The sequence below is a fragment of the Pithys albifrons genome, chromosome 2, assembly GCF_047495875.1.
Source record: "Pithys albifrons albifrons isolate INPA30051 chromosome 2, PitAlb_v1, whole genome shotgun sequence".
Lineage (NCBI taxonomy): Eukaryota > Metazoa > Chordata > Aves > Passeriformes > Thamnophilidae > Pithys > Pithys albifrons.
Window position 1 is genome coordinate 34893123 of NC_092459.1, and position 20859 is coordinate 34913981.

General features: G+C 38.9%; 1 protein-coding gene across 1 annotated transcript in view; it reads left to right on the forward strand.

Moving 5' to 3' along the window:
- ZNF292 (zinc finger protein 292) overlaps positions 1–20601 on the forward strand; it is a 55635-nt gene extending 35034 nt beyond the window's left edge. Inside the window, exons 5-8 of the mRNA XM_071548716.1 lie at positions 3286–3488; positions 6579–6715; positions 7685–7826; positions 9547–20601. Of these exons, the coding sequence (XP_071404817.1) occupies positions 3286–3488; positions 6579–6715; positions 7685–7826; positions 9547–16731 (7667 nt within the window). The 3' untranslated portion in view covers positions 16732–20601. The remainder of the gene's footprint in view (positions 1–3285; positions 3489–6578; positions 6716–7684; positions 7827–9546) is intronic.
- The last annotated feature ends 258 nt before the right edge of the window (positions 20602–20859 follow it).

Sequence of the window (20859 nt, forward strand, 5' to 3'; positions counted from 1 at the left end):
GGTTTCATCCTCCATGGCAACAACAAGGTTGAGAAGACAGAAAGGTCTGTAGTAGATATATCTACACATAGTCTACAATTGATGAAGGGTAGAGTAGTAGGATTATGAATGCTTTATAAGACAAATATTCTTTGCTTTCTGCTCTACAAGTCCTCCAGTCAGCCAAATGTGAGATACATGTGCTCTGTCTGCCACAGAGAACCTCCTACTGCACAACTGTGCCTGCAGGTTATTCCTGCTCTTGTGTGCTGCTGATCTGTGGATTACTTCTCTGTCCTAATCCATGCATAGTATAAGCATTATCTGTAATGAAAGTTCGTGGTCATTCTCTCAGATTTGGCACGGAATCACTTGGGAGTAGGACTTGACATACCAGTTACGGGATTCAAGGGAGTAAGAGGGACACTGTTCAAAAGGTTAGATTCCAGTATCTCCAAGATAATTGGCTAAAGTTAGTAGATCATAGTACCACCTGTCAAATGTGACCTGCTTGTCTTTTTTGCTCTCATGTGAGCTCTGTAATTTTGCATGAAGGTGCAAGGCATGTGCAGAAAACATGTTTGCAAATTTCAATGAACAGGGGGAGCATTGCAGAAAAATTACATTTAATAATTTTTCCGAGAATCATTCCCCTTAAATACTTCAGGATTTGTGCTCAATTCAGTGTCTTGTGCTGGAAAAGCACTTGTGCCTGAAAGTGTTTTTATGAGTTTACAATGGTTATGGTAAGCTAACAATTTGTCTGCAATAACATTTGAAATAGACATTGCAAGAGAAAACATGTGTTTTAAATGTTAAAAAAATCCAAACCAAACAAAACCCCCACAAAACCCTCAAAATCTTATCCTCAAGACTGTTCCCCACCACAGACTTACTCATGTAACCTTGGCACTGTTTTTTTGCCTAAAAATGTCATCTTTAGTTCAGTTATGAAATATATATAATTAAAACTCATGTTTTGAATGAGCTTTCAGATGTTAAACTTAATGGTTATAATCACTTGGATTAGAATAAAGGCTTAAGAGCTAATATGTAGCTTTAACCCTGAGGTCTTCCTCTATCTTGTTGAGAAGATAACAGAAAATGTTCTGATGCTTATGCAATGTAGGCCAGCTGAAGCAGTAAACACTCAAGGAAGGGGCTTACTGAGTTCTAGCAGATAGTCTAAAATATTAAATGCAGTAATTACAATAATAAAGCAAAGTCAAACATCTTAGGTTACAAATAATATTTAAAGTTTAAGGTCTTCCTGTATCTTGTTACAGAAATAAGGTAAAATGTTCCGATGTTATTCCGGTCAGACTATCTGGGACTAAATGTTTTGGGTGAAAGGATTATTGGAACCCGGTAGAGGAAGAGCAAGGCTAAAATTGTTGATTGTAGTTAATCACTGGGTCATTTGTGGGTTTACAGGGGTATGAATGTTTTATATAAGGCATTGGTAATGACATTAAAGGAACATTTATCTGCTGCTTAAAACACAAATGTCCTTTAATAAACACTAAAAATGGTTATCTTCTACCAATTGTCTGTTAGTGCATTCTGGTTTTCTTTTGTCCCTACATGATAAAAATCTGGTCACAGCTTCGTCAGCATGGGGAGAGGAAGAAGGAACTCACATTTGATTTGAATATTCTTGCACATCAGTTAGCTATTGCTGATCGTTTGTAACAGAGCACAAGGATCCTGAAAAAATAACTGAGAAGTTGGTTGGAATAACAATTCAGCTATAAATCTGAAAATGCATGAAAGATACTGATGGGGTCTAACAGACCTGATTTCTGAAAAAGGCTGCATTTTCTGTCCTAAAATTTTGTGTGCTAAAGTGATAAAGGACACGGTTGACCTAATTTCAATTTGAAGATGGACTTTTGGCAATATTCTGTGTAAGTAGCTCAAAGAAGGAGGAATCATGAGATAAAAAGACAGCCTGGAGTCAAAAACTAAATAGAATGGGAGGAAGCAAAGAATAAAATGAGATAATTTTGATGAGATAAAACCTCATGTTGCATATACTAGGACTCCAAATACTACAGAGACAATTTTTCACATGCTGAAAATACTTCCATCAAGACCAAACAGGACTTTGAAAGTCAAGAGAACATAAATTAAGTGGGCAACATGATTCAAGTGAAATTCAGGGCAAGTAAGTTAAGATGAATACAATGAAGGTTTCTACCAAGATGTGTCAGAAAGTGAGCACTGCAAATGCCCAGAAGGTTTTAGGAAGAGGTGATGGAAACACTCAAAGGCTGGAAAAAAGCTCATTTGGAAAAGGTCAACATTTTACCTTAATGCTGAAAGTATATAATGAATCTGCTGGTTTTCACAAAAGAATGGAAACAAAAAACAGTAGAAAACTCTGCTGGCTTTAAAAGATTTGAGAATATGTCATGAAATTAAAACCAAAATATTTTTTATGCAATGTGTATCTACCTTGTGGAAACAGTTGCCACAGGGAGGGGTTGATGTCAAAAGGATTAAACAAAACTGGTCATCTAGGTGTCTACTTTTACTAACTGACTTTAAATATTTTGAAGGTAGTACTAAACAGGCTTCAAAGCTGAAACAATTTTGGCCTTGAAGATCTGGATTAGACCCGAGATGTATATTTAAGAACAGTAATGTTAATGTGCTTGACATTGTTGTGGGATTCTTATGCCTTCCCATAAAGCAGCTGGAGTTCAGTTGGTAGTGTAGATTTAAGGTAGGAGCATATCTGAAAAATACTGCTGAATACCTTTGTCTTTTGAGTTTTAAACTATGCAGAGTCAAATGTATGCAAGATAATCCCCTTTTTGTAGTATTCTATTAGTATTGAAAAACTTTTAAAGAAACTTCACTAGATTCTATGGAAGCGTATACAAAACATTTGTCACATATATCCTTTAATAGCAAGATATTTAAAAGGCAACTGTTAGCAAAGGTGTAGCACAAATGTACAAAGGATGTGAGAGCAGTGGCTTTTGTGTTGTCTTTCTGTAGAACTATAATTAAATGGTATATAAATATTTTAATACTTATATGCTTTCTAAATGTGCTTTGTGTATCTGTTTTGCTAAGAAATTAGAATTAATTAAAACCTTAAAGTAGATAAAAAGCCTGTGACAAAGAATCCTTATGATAAAGAAATACAGTTCACACAGAAGCTTTGCCTCATCTTTGCTTCATACCTTTTGTACCTGTTTTGATTTGCATAAATTGTAGGGGTCAACCATGAATGAGTAAATGCCATCTGTTAACTCTGTAACATGCATATAATGTTTTGGCTTTTTTTTTTTTAAGTGAATGAATTTTTAGTGTCTGAAGGCCCTGTCCTGCTGGATATGCGTATTAAGCACCTAATGAAAACAAAGCAATTAACACAAGCTACTGCCCTGGCAAAACTCTGCTCTGACCATCCAGAAATCAGTGCAAAAGGCAATTTCAAACAAACCTACCTGGTCTGTCTTTGTTCAGGATCACCAAATGAAAAGCTAATGGAAGAAGTAAGTAAAAAATAAAGCATTTTTTTTAGGCTCATTTCTTTAATGATAATAAAGTCACTAATCATAGGCTCATTTTTCTGTAGAAGAGGTTTTTCTTTTAAATACGGTCTAAAATATTTTTGGTATTTTGTTTTTTTCATTTAAGTCACTTCTAAGCTGAGTATTAATGACTAAGTTCTACCCAGGTGGGGGTTGTTCTCTTCTCCCAGGCATTCAGCAATAGGACAAGGGGGCACGGGCTCAAGTTCTGCCAGGGGAAATTTAAGTTGGAGATCAGAAAAGAAATCTTTCCAGAGAGAGTAATCAGGCATTGGAATGGGCTGCCCAGAGAGTGGGTGGATTCCCCGTCCCTGGAGGTTTTTAAACTGAGATTGGACGTGGCACTGAGTGCCATGATCTGGTAAATGGACTGGAGTTGGACCAAGGGTTGGACTTGATGATCTTGGAGGTCTTTTCCAACCGAATCGATTCTATGACTCAATTGAAACACTTGTGAAATGGTTAATATTAGATTGCCAGCAGGCATTTCTCTACCACAACTTTGATTTTGCTTGAAGTTTTTTGAACTCTGCCCCAGATCCCATTAGTAAGGTGAAGATAATGGTTTTCCTACTCTTACTATTTTAGCTACAGGTTTTTGTGTACCAATACGTAGGGTGGGACCCTGTAGATGCTACTTGCAGTTCAGAGAATAAATGTAACCTCTTTTGACCCAAATGCCTGGGTGCAGTTGAAGGTGAAATCAGATACTTGATCTGGTTTGTAATATAAAATCCTTCTCATTTAAATTCAAAAGTCAAAAAGGAGATGACAGCTTTGCTCTTTTGCATTCTTTCAGGTTGCATCTTCATTTCTCATCCCACCCCTGAGTTTTTGCTGAGCTTTTTTCCTTCTTAAAGGATAATTAACTGCAATTGTCACTTTTCTTGTCTGTCTGTATCTGTCTTTTCGTTATTGCTATCTTTTTATGTTAATAATAAGTATTAAATATATTGCGATTGATCTTAAAGAGATGAAAGCTATGCATTGATTTGGAGCTGGAAAAGTTTCCTACCCTAGATATAAACTAAATTCTAAGATGACTGCTTGTCACCGAGCATGTTCTTCAGATGCCCGGTAGGACTGGCTCTGTCTTGCTTTCCCATCTCTAACTGCTGCAAAGCCTGCCAGAACAGGCTCAGGAGGGGATGTGACAGGGCTGTGCAATCTTATCCTTGTTTGCTAAAACACTCAATAGAACTTGGAATTTATGACCCTGCAAATACACTTCCTTCATTACCCAGTCCCACAGTGCTCCCAAAGCAGAACGGCCTCGTTCAGTGAATGAACTGTGAGTCCTCTGGACAAAAGCAATGGGGTAGCCTTGTTTCTTTGAATGCCATAATGTACAGATGAGTTCAGACTGGGTTATCACAGAGAAACTAATTCAGATATTTCCAACCTTGGGATTGCTTGGATTGCTTGGATTTGCAGCTTCAGCTGTAGCACAGTTTGCAGTATTACCAACCATTTGGGAAAGATTCTTTGTTACCAAGAGAAGGCAGATATGCTTCAACATGTGAGGCTGGACTTTTGAACTGAGAAGGGCAGTCATTTTGTACTGTGAGAACAGCAAGAAAGCTGTTAAAAAAATAAACTGTAAAAAAGTGTATTGGTGTGAAAACTTTGATATCCATTAGGCAGAAAAGTAGCATTTGAGCTCATTTTCAGTTTGGATTAGTCTAAGTTTGCATCAATAATGTGAAGAATTCAGATCTGCACTATGTGAAATGCTAGACTAACAGTCTTGATGGCTGGACCTATAGAGACCTTTGTTGGAAACTGAGTCCCTTAGATAGTCTGAGAGGCTGGTAAAGCTTTTCATGGAAAAAAAATCCTTTCTTGTAAGTTCAGTTTGCCATGTTCTTCTCTAATCTTTTAATTGATAGTCCTGTCTGAGATGAGGCACTGAGCAAAACAGACCTTCAGTCTAAGTTGCCATTTGAGTTAATGCTGTTCCATCCTAAGATACACAGTTTTCTTTAGAAGATGTCTTTGAGGTTATTAAACTTCAAATGGCGTTCAGTGAAAGATTATTAGTATATTCCCAGTGTTCATTTAGAGGTAAAAATAAGTAGTCGTAGTGTTCAAAATAGTACTTTGATTGCTGGAGCAGTAGCTGGACCCCATGGTGCCCAACCCAGCTGTGCTGCCACCTCATGGAAAGTACTGAGCCACCCTGGTGTTTGGGTGACCACTTCTGGTTCTTGCTGTGGTGGTCTGTGATTTCTCAAGAGAGACTTCCAACAGTGCTGCTGCCTGGTCAAGCTGTTCTTCAGCTGCTGGTGTCAAAGAATAAATACCAGCATGTCCTGCCAGATGCACTAATTGATGTAATCAAACCAGTCTGCTGAGAATTAAATTAAACAGTGGTTGTTCTAACAGGTGTGCTGATGCAGAACTAATACAGCTATCTAGTACTACCAGGCAACTGTGGCTTTTCCTTTGATTTGTCATGCAACTGAGTACTTGGACAAATAAATTATATTCTAGAGATGTAGTGTTCTTCTCGAAAAGCATTCAGTTGACAAGCTTCTTACTCTACAGGTTTCCTTTTCTTAATATCTTTGATTTTTTTAAAAAATACTGGAACATTTTTGTTACACTTCAGATTCATTGATCACCCAGCTGTTGTATCAAAGCAGTAATACATCAGTGACAAGTAAATTGAGTTAGAATTTCAGGTAATTTTATTTCTGTGTTAAACTGCAACCTAATGTTATAAATCTGCATATCACAGTTATCATATTAATGTAATATATATGAATAGTTAATGTTGTATTTTAAAATTCTTAGGAGACTGGGGCAGTAGATACAAATAAGTCATGTCTGAGAAACAAGTTTATATTCACTTTAACAATGCAGTTTTTCTGGTTACATTATTTTAACACTGTGTAGAAATGTACTAATTTGCTTTCAAGCTCATCTTTGTCTGATTGCTAAATATTCACCAAGTTCTAAATTACTGTCTTTTTGCAAAGGCTCAGATGACTGTATGTCTGAAAATGAAACTGCTTTCTTAGTCTTGTTCTTTTCTTTCCTGCCTTCTAGATTGCAGAAGTAGATTGCAAAGATGCTCTAGAAATGATCTGTAACCTGGAATCTGATGGAGATGAAAAAAGTGCTCTAATTTTATGTGCAGCGTTTCTGTCTCGGCAGCTGCAGCAAGGGGAGATGTACTGTGCCTGGTGAGTTGAAATCTTGCTTTTGTCTAGTGAAACAAAATTGTAGTCTGGGGAGGTTAGAGCTGATGATATATAAGCTGATAAAATCTGTGAACTAAGCAGGAAGGAGATGAGGCTCTTGGAAAGCTAAAAAAGGATTTTGCAAGATTAGCTTCCATTAGGAGAATTTGAAGGCTGAACATATGATGAGGCAAATACCAATAGCTGGTTAGAAATTTTTCTGTAGAAATAAGAAATTTAATATCTGCAGGCAACTAGTTGGCATTATGTCAACATGTGATGGATAGGTACTGTTCCCATCTGTCCTTCTGTAATAACAGTGTTTCTTTTTCTAACACACTTTTAAAAAAGGAGGAGCTCTTTACTACTACAACCACAATAATAAGCTCGATGAAGGTTCTTTTTAAGAGATTGTCCTAAAGTTTTGGAGGTTACACCATTCCACAAGGTACTAGATACTCTTGAAGTAGGAATAATGTAATGAGATAACGTAGATAGTAATTAGTGTTTGGCATTGGGGGCCAAGTTCTCACTAAATCACAGTCAGACTCAGCTCTTTAAGCAGAGCTGCATCTACCACAAGGAAAAAGGCAATCTTTTATATCAGTTAGCAATTACAAAGAGTTCAGAAGCATACAGTCCCAGTCAGAATAAACTACTATGCAAGGCCCTTTTAGGTTTGTTTTTTGGTTTGTTTGTTTTTTTAAAGACCACATCATGAGTCTGTAAATCATGTAGCATAAGTTGCGGTAGAACTGGTTTTATTCTGAACTCACCTTCTGGAATTGAGTCATTGTCATAATTCTGAAATTTAGATACTAATAGCGTGGGTGTTTTAATAAAAGATCTTCTCTCTAAGGTGTGAATAAATTCAGATATTTTCCTTTCCCAAAGATAATATGGAAACTGTTCTCAGCCTTGCCTTTCTTGTGGTTACGTTGCTGGCACTGAAATGTTGTTCTCTTGTTTTAGGGAACTGACTCTTTTCTGGAGTAAACTGCAGCAAAGGGTAGAGCCTTCTATTCAAGTATATCTAGAGAGATGTCGTCAACTGTCTGTGTTAACTAAGACTGTTTATCACATTTTCTTCCTGATTAAAGTAATTAATTCAGAGGTAAGGATACTCCTGAAAGAATATTTTTGGCACTTTTAATGGAACTGTGATCAGGAACATTTATGAAAACTGCTTGGACATTCTGTCTTTCTTTGTAGCATCAACTCTGGGGTTAATTGGTTTTAGAAAAGGTTGTAGCAACTTCTGCTCAGGTACATTATAAGTTGATTTATTTTGAATTATTAAAGCTTCCTTGTTCCTTTGGGAAAAAAGTGTGGGTGGGGGGCAGGGGTGGTAACAGAAAAGCTGGTTGCCAGCAATTGAAATGAAGGGAACACTAAAGGTGAAGCTACAGCCTCTGCTGTTGCCTGTGTCATCTACACCATGTATTTTCTGTTACCAGACCCTAATATTCCATGTCATTGTTTTCTGTATTTCAAAAATTACAGACAACGGAGAGGAAAAACTTATAAGGAATGAAAATGAAGGGTGTATATTAATATGTAAGAAAAATAAAATTACAGAAAACTTAAAAAGAAAAAAAAAAAACCAGAAGAAGCCTTTTTGAATTGCCACTTAAGAATGCAGTTTATTTTAACAAATTAAATACTTGCTGTTTGTAGACTTAGATCCAATGTTGTATTAAAACTCTGTTCATCTATCTCAGCTAACCTTGGCATCTGATATTCTTAATTTCCTTAGTAGTTGCCATATTTAATGTTGATAGTTAAATTGAGCTCTCATGAAGCTTTTTAGTTGGGAGATTTCTGTAAGTCGGAATACTAACTCTAAAAATAAAAATTCCAGTTTTCCTTTTGCAGTGTTCTGGTACGGCTAATCATGATCTTCTAATCTTAAAGATGATCTTTTTCCAAAGATATGAAATAAATTGGAATTAGAGAGGGCATAGGAAGATAACTTTCACGCAGTCTTGTGATAGTAAGAGCTCTGTTTGCTCCATGCCATATTGATTTTTTTTCCAGTGAGCAGTGGGTCATTAATTGACGATAGAAATTGGACACCATTTAGGGAGTAGACTTGTGCATTCATAAACTCGCTGGACTTTATTCTCATGTATACCACAGTCTCTCTGTGCAGCCCTGGCAGCATAAAGAGCTTGTAAAGTGGAGGTAAATGTAAATGATGTGGCCTGAAGGTATGAATGAGAGAAGACCACATGACCTTTGGAACATTCAAATGATGGAACATTTAACTATACTTAATGCTTTCAGTTGGACTGAAGCCATGTGTTCAGTTAAGGTCAGTTGACTTTGAAGTGGCATAATCTTTAAAAATAAACCTTTTTACCTTAAGTGGTTTCCAAATTATAGATCTTTCTGAAGATCACTTGTTTTTCTTTAACTGTAGCGCTTTTTACTATTTGAATTCTACCCAGTGTTAAGTTAATGCTCCATGAAAGCTCATCTACAATGATTGTGACATAATTGACAGGCTTTGTTTTATGGGAAAGGTTCAATATTGCTCTCATGTAAACTGAACACCCCTAACATACAGTCCTAAGTCCTCAAACTAGACAGAACGTACAATTAATTTGTCTTTTAGTTGTATGTGAACTTCCACATTTTTGTCGTAGCATGAAGACAAATTATGCAACCTAAAGAATAGCATCCAGAGACAAACCATTATGTTTCTTAAAGTATTACTATGAACTCCAGGTGCATTTTTTCTGACACTTAGGATTGAGTAATGACATCTTTTACTTGCAAGTACAGAAAGGGTTATGATAAGCTGACTTACTAAAATTAGTCTTGCTTTACAGATTGATGGTGCTGGACTGGCAACCTGCATTGAACTGTGTGTGAAAGCACTGCGCTTGGAATCCAGTGAAAATGCAGATGTCAAGATATCTATTTGCAAGACTATCTCCTGCTTGCTTCCAGATGATTTGGAGGTTAAACGGGCTTGTCAACTAAGTGAATTTCTTCTCGAACCCACTGTGGATGCATATTATGCTGTTGAGATGCTATATAATCAGCCTGACCAGAAGTATGATGAAGAGAATCTTCCAATACCAAATTCCTTGCGCTGTGAGCTGTTGCTTGTACTGAAAACTCAGTGGCCTTTTGATCCAGAGTTCTGGGACTGGAAAACTCTAAAGCGTCAGTGTCTGGCACTTATGGGAGAAGAGGCATCCATTGTGTCCTCAATAGACGAACTAAATGATAGTGAAGTTTATGAGAAGGTTGAGGATGGCCAAGAAGAGACTAAAGAAACTTCTGTGAATGGTCTTGCTGGCCTTGATGAAGCTACAAGCCTTCTTAGGGGTATCAGAGATGACAAGCAGAAAAAGAGGGAAATCAAAAAACTCAGAGAGAGGGGATTCATATCAGCTAGGTTTAGGAACTGGCAAGCTTATATGCAGTATTGTGTGCTATGTGACAAAGAATTCCTAGGTCATAGAATAGTTAGACATGCACAAAAACATTATAAAGATGGAATTTATAGTTGCCCTATTTGTGCCCAAAATTTTAATTCTAAAGAAAACTTTGTTCCCCATGTAACTTTGCATGTTAAAAAATCCAGCAAGGAGAGATTGGCTGCTATGAAACCACTGAGAAGATTGGGAAGACCTCCTAAAATAGCAACTGTCAATGAGAATCAGAAAACTAATTCTGTATCCAAGCAGGAGCAGCGACCTATTAAGAAGAACAGTCTCTATTCAACAGACTTCATTGTGTTTAATGATAATGATGGCTCAGATGATGAAAATGATGACAAAGATAAACCTTATGTACCAGAGATTGTGCCAGTTCAAAAGCCACTCCCTGTTAATGAATTCACCTGCCCTGTAACATTTTGTAAGAAGGGCTTTAAATATTTTAAAAATCTAATAGCACACGCAAAGGGTCACAAAGATAATGAAGAAGCTAAACGTTTTCTTGAAATGCAAAGTAAAAAGGTTATTTGCCAGTACTGTAGACGACATTTCGTAAGTGTTACTCACCTGAATGATCATTTACAAATGCACTGTGGCAGTAAGCCTTATATCTGCATACAGATGAAATGTAAGGCTGGTTTTAATAGTTATGCTGAGCTCCTGACACACAGAAGAGAGCATCAAGTCTTCAGAGCCAAGTGTATGTTTCCTAAATGTGGCAGAGTGTTTTCTGAAGCCTATTTGCTATATGATCATGAAGCACAACACTATAATACCTATACCTGCAAAGTCACAGGCTGTGGAAAGGTTTACCGTTCACACAGTGAACTGGAAAAACATGTTGAGGATCACAACAAGCAGCCTGAAAAAGAGCAGCAGCCTGAAAACCAAACTAATGAGCTTGATCTTAGTCAACCTTCTAAAGCTATTGAAAATACCAATGGAGTGGCTGTTAAAGAGGAAATGGCATCTCCTCCAGCTGACAACCAGGGTAGTTCCACTGAAGGAGAAAATGTTATCTGGCACCAAATCAAAGCAGAGCCAGTAGGGAATGAAAGTGTAAATGCATCAGCAAGTATACTGCAGCAGGGCGATTCCTTGCCTAATGCTGGTTCAGAGCAGTCTCTCATGGGTTCAGTGAAAACAGAAATGACACTTCCAGCAGGCAGCATGAAGCTGTCTGTTGTTAACCAGAAGATCCGAGATAATTGTGCAAAAAGAGGCAAATTAGCTGCTATTGCCAGCAAAGTAGATACCACTAAACCTGGAGTCCAGCAGTTGTGCCCGTCAATTGACTCTTGTCTTCCAGTTTTCCAGGAGAGAAAGGAAGAAGACTGTCTCAATCCGACTCAGAATATCCAAACTGTTTCTATGACCTCAGACACACTAAAACCAGAAACCCTTGAATCAAAAAACTTAGAAAGACAAGTGAGCATTGTAAGTCCCTTCAGCATGCAGAGTCAGACAGGATATCGAAACCGTGTACCCATTTCCAAACTTGAAATTGAAGACAGTATGAAAGCTGCAGCTAATCTATATAACCTGCCTTTAAAAACTGTAGAAAGTATTACATTTATTCCATCACAGCCTAACATAAATAACTCTCTAGTTCCAGCTGTGTTACCAGCAGCCCCAGTTCAGAAATTTAATTGTCAGGTTGAGGGGTGTACTCGAACATACAACTCGTCTCAGAGCATTGGCAAACATATGAAAGCAGCACACCCCGATGAATATGCAGCTTTTAAAATGCAGCGTAAAAATAAGAAACCACGAAAATCCAGCAATATGCAAAATGTGCCGAATGATGAAAAGATTGTGTATCTCATGCCATCGCAAGTGGCCAATCCCAGTGGTCCTGCTTTTACTGCACAGAACAAATCAAATTTGAATCCCACCTGTTCCAGTCAAGTGCAACATGTTGCAAGTACTCTCTTCCCAACCCACCTAGAAAATTTGGCCAATCCTATGTTGCCTGTAGTGGAAAGTGTCATAAGTCCAAGTTTGTCTACTCGTATTAAAAGTGAGCCAGAGAGTGTTTTATGTTCACAAATGGGAAATCTGTCCAGTGCAACCTTACCTTCCCAGTTGGATGATCTGGCAAAAACAGTTATGCCTCTGAATATTGATGGTAGTTCAGATCCTTTTCTTCCTTTGCCTGCAGAAAATGGTCCAATGTCTCTCTTTCCTTCGTCAGCAGAGAATCCTCCAAATTCAGTCTTCTCACAACTGGACAATAACACAAATAGCTTTTCATTGCAACTAGAAGGAAACACTAGTTCTGCTTTCCCAAAAGAGGAAAGTGTTGATCAAATATTTCCCTCACGATTGAGTAATGAAAATAACTTCAGTGAAACTGGTCCTCAACATCCAGCTTCAGAAAAGGAGAAAAAAGATCATGGCCGGGGCCCAAATGGGAAAGAAAGGAAACCAAAACATAACAAACGGACAAAGTGGCCAGCAATAATTAGAGATGGCAAATTTATCTGTAGCAGGTGCTTCAGAGTTTTCACTAATCCTAGATCACTTGGTGGCCACTTATCAAAGAGGTCTTATTGTAAGCCTCTTGAAGGATCAGAAATTTCCCCAGAAGCCCTGCAGGCTAATGGACAATCTTTGCTTGCCAGTATGATTCTTTCTTCCAATTCATTAAACTTGCAGCAACCCCAGGAGTCTGCCTTCAATCCAGAGACATGTTTTAAAGATCCATCATTCCTCCAGTTACTTGCAGCTGAAAATCGTTCCACAGCCTTACTGCAGACTATGTTTCCACGAGCCAGTGTGACTAACTTTAATATCGGTGGGAATGAGGAAGGAAATCAAATTATAAAACAAGCCTTGGAAACTGCAGGCATATCAAGTACCTTTGATACCTCAGAAGCACTTCCACGTGTAGTCACAACAAGTTGTGTCTCTGGTACGACTCAGATAAATGCAGCTGTTCTCCCCAGCTCAGCTACATCCCCTCTGCTGCAGACAGTCTGTAACCCCAGTACCTTGCTAACAGACCAAAACAGGACGCTCAGTGCCAAAATTCCTCCACTAAACGAATGCAAGAGTTTGCCTGCTTTTGCAACAGAGGACTTAATGCTAAAGACCATTGAAAATGGCTTGTGTCCTAGCTCGTTTTCTAATACTGTTGCAGCAGCACAAAACTTTGCAGGGAACAGTTCACGAGTTTCAGTTATAAGTAGTCCCAAGAATTCCGGATCGAGCAACTTGAATAAGAAGGGAACTAGTTCTTCAAAGAGGAAGAGAAAAACAACTCCGCCCCTGCTTGTGCCAAATACATCACAGAATGTAGCAGTAAATAATGCAACAGTGATGGGACTTCTAACCAAAAGCACTGAAGGAAACATGCAAATACAGGGAGAAAGTTTTCAGTCCAACTTGCTTGCAAATCATGGCTCTCAAGCAGTGGTAGAAAACCTTGCGCAGAAACTCAATAATGTTGATAATCAGTTATTCATGGCTAGTATCAAAGAGAATTTCAAAACAAATCTCGAGGCTCATACAGCACTGCCCCCTTTAACAGTAAAAACTGAAAATGGGGATTCCCAAATGATGGCTGTAAATTCTTGTGTGCGAGCAAATTCGGAGGAACAGATTTCAGAAGACAACGTTATGCAGAACTTTGAAAAAACCCTTGAAATAATTAAAACTGCTATGAATTCACAGATACTTGAGGTGAAAACTGAAATTCAGGATACCCTCGCTGCTTCAGGACAGAACTCGCTAGTAAGTAACGCACAGGCTTCTTCAGAAAACTCTGCACCCAGTGTAAAACTGCTCACTCCTACACAGTTTTCTGTGCACACAGGGAATGTCACTGCTGCAAAGGGTAGCTCTGCTCAGTCCGAAACATCTCAAAAGGATGATACACAAATGTTGGAAATTTTGGAGGGCTTGCAAAAACTGAAGCTAGAAGATGACTCTCCCATTCCTGTTGCTGAGACTGTTTCCCAGTGTCCTCCAGCAGATACACTAGGACCAGCAATTCCAGTTGCATCAATTGAAAATAAGCCCCTCATCCAGATATCTCCAGAGGCAAGTAACATTCAGTTTAGTGATAGAGTTAATAAACCTTTTGTTTGTCAGAATCCTGGCTGCAGTTACAGTGCTATGACAAAAGATGCATTATTTAAACACTATGGCAAGATTCATCAGTACACTGCAGAAATGATACTAGAAATCAAGAAACATCAGCTGAAGTATGCCCCGTTCAAATGTGTTGTGCCTACCTGTCCAAAGACATTCACAAGAAACTCTAATCTCCGAGCACACTGCCAGCTTGTACATCATTTCACGACAGAGGAGATGGTAAAATTAAAAATTAAAAGGCCTTATGGCAGAAGATCTCAAAATGAAACTGCAAACACAGCCCCACAACCTGTTGAAATAAAAACTGCGCAGACACTAGTAATAGAAAACAAAACTGTAGCTCCATTGGTCAAAGAAGCTCAGATAAAGGAAGTTGTAGAGCCTGTAAAAGTCTTAGAAAAACTTCTACCAGAAAATAATAGTCCTGAAAGACTGGAAAAACCTCCCCAGGTGGTTTCTGTTCCACTGGAGCAGCATAATGCAACCTCTTTCAGTAGTATAGAGGCACAATCCAAAGTACGCAAGGTTAGGAAGTACAAGAAGGAAAAAGAGGAGAGAAATGGTAGGAAGCCCGTAACAAAATCTCTGGAGTTTCCCACTAGATACAGCCCTTATAGACCATACCGGTGTGTCCATCAGGGCTGCTTTGCAGCTTTTACGATACAACAAAACCTAATCCTTCATTACCAAGCTGTGCACAAATCAGACCTTCCTGCCTTCGCTGCTGAAGTGGAGGAAGAGAACGAGCAAGGTAAAGAGGAACGAGAGGAGGTGGAAACCAAACCTGCCATCAGAGAGTTCAGATGTGAGGTGAATGACTGCTCTCGCATCTTCCAGGAAGTTACCAGCTTGATACAACATTATATGAAGCTTCACAACATGACCGCAGAGCAAATTGGAAACATGAAGTCAGCCCCAGAGGTTGGAAGGTTTTTTTGTGACCAGTCTCAGTGCAAGTCTTCGTTTACAGCCTATCTTAACTATGTTGTGCACCTTGAGACAGATCACAGTGTGAAGATAAGGCCAAACAAAGTAGAAGATGACGGTGTGTTCAAGTGTGACTGTGAAGGCTGTGACCGTATTTATGCTACTAGGTCTAACCTCTTAAGGCATATTTTTAACAAACATAATGACAGGCATAAAGATCATCTAATAAGACCCAGGAGACTGACACCAGGCCAGGAAAACATTTCAAGCAAAGCAAATCAGGAGAAACCATTGAAGTCTAAACAGAGAGGACTCAAAAACAGATCGGGAAAAGAAGGTAACAGGCTGTCCGTGAAAACAAAAGAAAAGAAAAATGTGAACTTGGAAAATAAAAACTCGAAAGGAATACAAGTTCAAGAAAATAAGGCTTGCTTACTGAAACGCGGCAAGTACGTTTATTCAATAAAGGCTAGAAGTGATGCCTTGTCAGAATGTACAAGCAGGTTCATAACTCAGTATCCGTGTATGATAAAGGGATGTTCATCTGTAGTCACAAGTGAAAGTAACATAATAAGGCATTATAAATGTCACAAGCTGTCCAAAGCATTTACTTCCCAACACAGAAATCTTCTTATTGTATCTAAGAAGCTCTCTGTCTCCCAAGTAAAGGAAGCCTCTTGTGAGCAAGAGGAGACTGATAAAAAAACTGATGTGAAAGAGCCTGAACCGAGTTTGATAGTGAGCAATAATGATTCAAGCACAACTACCTTACCACAAAAGGAAACTGAAAAAGGTGAGAAGGATGAAGTGGATGAACTGACAGAACTATTCATTACTAAACTAATTAATGAGGATTGTTCCACTGCTGAAAATCAAGAAAAAACCTGCTCCAGTGTAAATAGTGACTTGCAGGAGACCAGCTCCTGCCCCTCAGAGAAGCAAAAATCAAACAACCTGAAGAGAGCAAATAAGGAAAAAAGTGCATCTCAGAATAAGAGAAAGAGAGGCGAAAAAACTGAGGAAGCACTGCCTGTAGATGTGAGTAGCACGCACAAGGAGGAAGAGACTGCTGTCGCCATTCAAACAGCCGAGGAGCAACCTGCGGCTTTCGACTGGAGCTCATTTAAGCCAATGGGTTTCGAAGTGTCGTTTCTCAAGTTCCTTGAAGAGTCTGCTGTGAAACAAAAGAAAAATGCTGAAAGAGACTACCACAGTGGCGGAACCAAAAAAGGGTCCCATTCAAACTCACGGAAATGCAATGAGAAGACCTCCATAGCAAGTGATAATGTCACTTGGTCAGGTTCTGAAACTGAAACCCTTGTACTATTTGCCAACCCATCACAGCTTCCATGTGGTGATAATGTAAAGATAGTTTTAGACAAGACTCTTAAAGACTGCACTGAGTGTGTGTTGAAGCAACTTCAGGAAATGAAACCTGTTGTCAGTTTGAGAAAGCTCGAAGGACGTTGGGAAGATGATCCAGAGGTTATAGCTGCAAAAGTAATAGTTTTGGGTACTGAGGAGAGGGAATCAAAATACTGAAAACTTAATGTGTTTAACCGTGACCTGTAATAGAATTTATTTTGACTAGGAAGCCATCAAGCATGCTAGTAACTGTGGAGCTTTTTATTTTGAAGTGATTTAATCTAGCAAAAAACATGACATTAGTCATGTAAATGTCTTATTTGTTTTTATCCCTATGGGACTTGAAGAACAGAGTAATTGCTTCAGTTTTGTAAATACTTGATCAAGACCTCAACTTTCTATCAGATTGTCCTTTCCATAAACTAAATCTTTGTGAGTTGTCTGTGATTGGTATCTTTCACCAGGTTATTGCTCATGTATAACAGGTCTCTTTATTTGTAGATACATTTTTTGTATATATTTATTATTGTAAATCATTTGCTGCCACCAGCAGTCTGTAAGTCTAAACTATTAAATTACACATTTATATTCAGAATTTTAATTTGTAACTAAGTGAACAAGTTTTTAAAACTGCCCTTCAATCATTTTAAATTAAGAACTTTTGAACTAAAGCTAGCTAAGCCTGTCATATCCAGTTTATTTTGCATAAAGCATTTATTTACAGAAGAGGAGCTGGATAACATCACATTTCATAGGTTAAACATACTGACACACTCATTTTTGTAAATTTTAACATCCAATATCTATGGATGATATTCATATGTAGTTAACACATAAATATAATAGTTTTCTTATAGCTACATTTTTCATTGCTTTTAATTGGATACAAAGCATTTATGATTCCATAATAAAAATGGAAATGTGAATAAAAATAGTTTGCTACATTGGAGATTTAAAACAATATTTGGTATTAAAGAATCTGTTGTGAATGTGATAGAAAATTAGTAGTGTGGAGCAGTGTATATATTTGAGGTGGTGATTTGTGAAGTAGCCCAGTATTGCCTTAAATAAAAACACATTTCATTTCTTGTTTTATACATGTGATCTTATAAAGGTTATTTTTGTTTCTGTAACTTAGATTGGTGTATAGTTTAATTTTTGTTAAAAAAAGCAAAACAAAACAAAAAAACTTCAGAAACCGTTTTTGTAAATAGTGGGTTTATAAAACAGATGGTTTATTTTGATAATACCAGTTTGGTATCTATCTATAAAATACACCAGTCCTTATACCATACCATTAAAAGCTAAATAAACAAGGCACTTTCCGAAAGGGAAGTGAGACTGTGATCTTACAGATAAACTCAGTGGTTGTGCTCTATTGATGGCATAGGCTCCCTTTGCGCTCTTCTGCCTCCTGCTGACTGTACCTGGCACCACTCACCTCTCTTACACACTGGAACGAGCCTCAGAATGGTGCTGCTTGTAGTGCCCGGGATAGGAGCAATCCCTCTGTATGCTGCTAACTGAAATGACAGGTATCCAGTTTGAGTAACCAAAAGTGTGAATGCATTGGTGGGAGCTGTCAGCACCCAGGAATCTTCAGTTTGGGTTTTCATGTGTGACGATGCTTGACTTGGATGGGACAAGCCAGCTGGATTGTGTGGTACCAAAAATTTTTCTTGGATTATTCTCGTTACTGGATGTAACCTACCTTCAGTAATATAAAATAGTCTTTACCTTGGGTGAGATTTGCTTGATTCTTTTTTTTATAAACTTGTCTTGCCATGTAAAGCTTTGTATTAAATGCTACACTTGATTGCTCTTAAGCTATTCACTTGCAATCCTTGACGGTTTTCCTGAATATCAGTCCAGAGGGCACATTCCTACAACTAAATGAAGTGACTTGTTGCGAGAGTGAGGATTATGTATGAACCAGTGAAAGGCAACAGCAATTCAACTTGGGCATAGCCCTTGCTTCGTTTCATGGTGCTAAATTGCCTACGTTCACAGAAAGCCTGTGCTTCCATTTGAATGGAGCCCGTTGGCTCCTGTCGCTTTTGATCCCTCACAGGTGACTAAATGAATTCTACGAAGTTAGTAAATCAAAGGTGTGGTCTGAGAATGATAAAACCGAAACACATCCTTGCATTTTAAGTCTAGGAGAAATCATAATAATCGCTACAAGCACACAGTGCCACATTCTACCTACCAGAGGCCCCGTGGTTCCCCTGGATGGAGCTTCGGTTGGATACCAGCCATGATGATTGTAGAGGCAACTTCTGCAGGGGAGAAGAGGGCAGAGATCCTCCAGAGAAGACCCACAAAAATCGCCTGAAATTTTCATCTGTACCTAGCCATTGCAGTCACTCTCAACAGACCTTGCAGTTCTTGATTTTTAGAAGAATTTTTATGTTACGTGAGTTGAATAGTTTCAACATTGACATTCCTGATGATAAATTCTACATCATTTGCAGTTCTTGGACTGAGAGTAGCATACAACTGTTTAGCTACGCAGTGCTGTACTAGAATGCCATTTCAAAAAAAGGGAAAAAATTCGTGTCATAAATATCCAGAAGGTAATTTTTTATTTGGATCTGAATGTAGGGTCTGAATTTCTGAGAATGAAACATTTAATACTGTCTCATCCCAATCCAATTAAAGTAGGTGCTGTACCAGTATAGTCAGTGCCTTTCATGGCACACTCCCTTTTAGGTGGTCACTGACACAGGTAAGCTAGCATGGGGTTTGTTTTTTAAAATAAAAAGTATTTTGTACTTAAAGTGGGGCACCAAAGGCAGGGTCTGATTTAGGATGCCACAGACTGCAGAGAGTACTCAGATTTGGTAATGCCACCTGCAAAAGCTCCTGAGGAAATAAAAGTGGTACTTGCCTTTGGGTGTTTTACCTTGGGTGATGTAGAAAACCTCCTGCTCCAGCGGCAGGATGTCGGAATGGGTGGATTCTCCAGAGCCTGAGCCATACCCCTGCCCTTTGGACTGCTGGGTGAGATGGGGCTCCAGGGCAGCCAAGCCCAGCTCCTCCAGCAGCACCTCAGCCTGCAGGCTGCCCCAACACCCAGAGGTGCTGCTGGTGCCACTGCTCAGTCCCTGTCTGTCTTCTGCCTTGCCTTTTTCCTTCCTCTGTGTCTCTGCCTTCAGACTTGACACCTGTGAACTGCAGGGCATTCAGAAAAAGGCACTTTCTTTTCAGCCCTTGTTGCCATCAGGAATGTGCTGACTGAAACAGCAGTTGCTGCTGATGGGGTAGCAACCAAATTGAGGAGTCTGGCTGGATGCAGAGAATGGCCTGGTTTGTGATTGAAGGTCACCGTCAGCCTCTCTCATGGTTAACTATGTTTATAAAGAAATCCGCTATTTTCTGAGCCCTAATTCAGTGTAAATACAAGAGTGGGTTTTTACTCATGTGTTTCAGGGTGGCCCTTCTGAGCAGGATGGGGGGACTGTAGGTAACACTGGGATGTAGTCTGTGCCTGTTGCATAGCAAGCAAGCAGTGCTTGTAAAAGTAACACTGGAACCAGTCGGATCAGGTGAGGAAAAGTAGTTGGCTAATTGTTGCAATTAGTTTCTATGCCAAAGAGTTGGGGCTCCCACACCTGTGCAGGCAGGGACACACTACCTTGAGGTTTAGGTCCCGTGAGCTGGAGAAGCTCCTACTCAGCCCTGGCTGGAGCCTTGGTGTGGAGAAGGTGATACTATTAAAGGAGTGAGAAACAGGGCCGGTGGTACTGGAGGAGGAAGTAGAGGGAAGAAACTATCAGCAAATAGGGAAATATTTTTCTCTGTCTTTTCATGCCTGTCCCAAAGCAAGGAGCTTGTATTTGAAAGAAAATTGAATCTTATGTAAGACATGGACCTTTTGATGTGTGCAGGGATGTTTTGAAATACGAATGAGGTAAATATTTTTGTATGAATGTGCATGGAGTGATCATGTTATTGCTCCATTACAGTATGTGCGTAGATCAGCTCCCTGTCAATTGCTTATATCCTTGTAGAACATAGCACTTGAATTAAATTTTTTTAAATGTCTGTTTGAGTGACTCAGAAGTTTAGGGACCAAGCCTGTAAACTCATTTGAACCAAAAATGAAACAGCAAACGCCTTCAGGGATGCATGGATGAGTGAAACTTAAACAGAAGAACAAAGGCGTATAAAGGTGGTGAAAGGGCTGTGGAAGGAAAGGAGCCAGTAAAAGACCAAATGTGGTCAAGAGCAAGGGTTCAGAAAGATGTTTGTTTCTGTTCTCTCAGCTTAAGTAAAATCTGATAGAGCTGCGTTTTCCTTAGT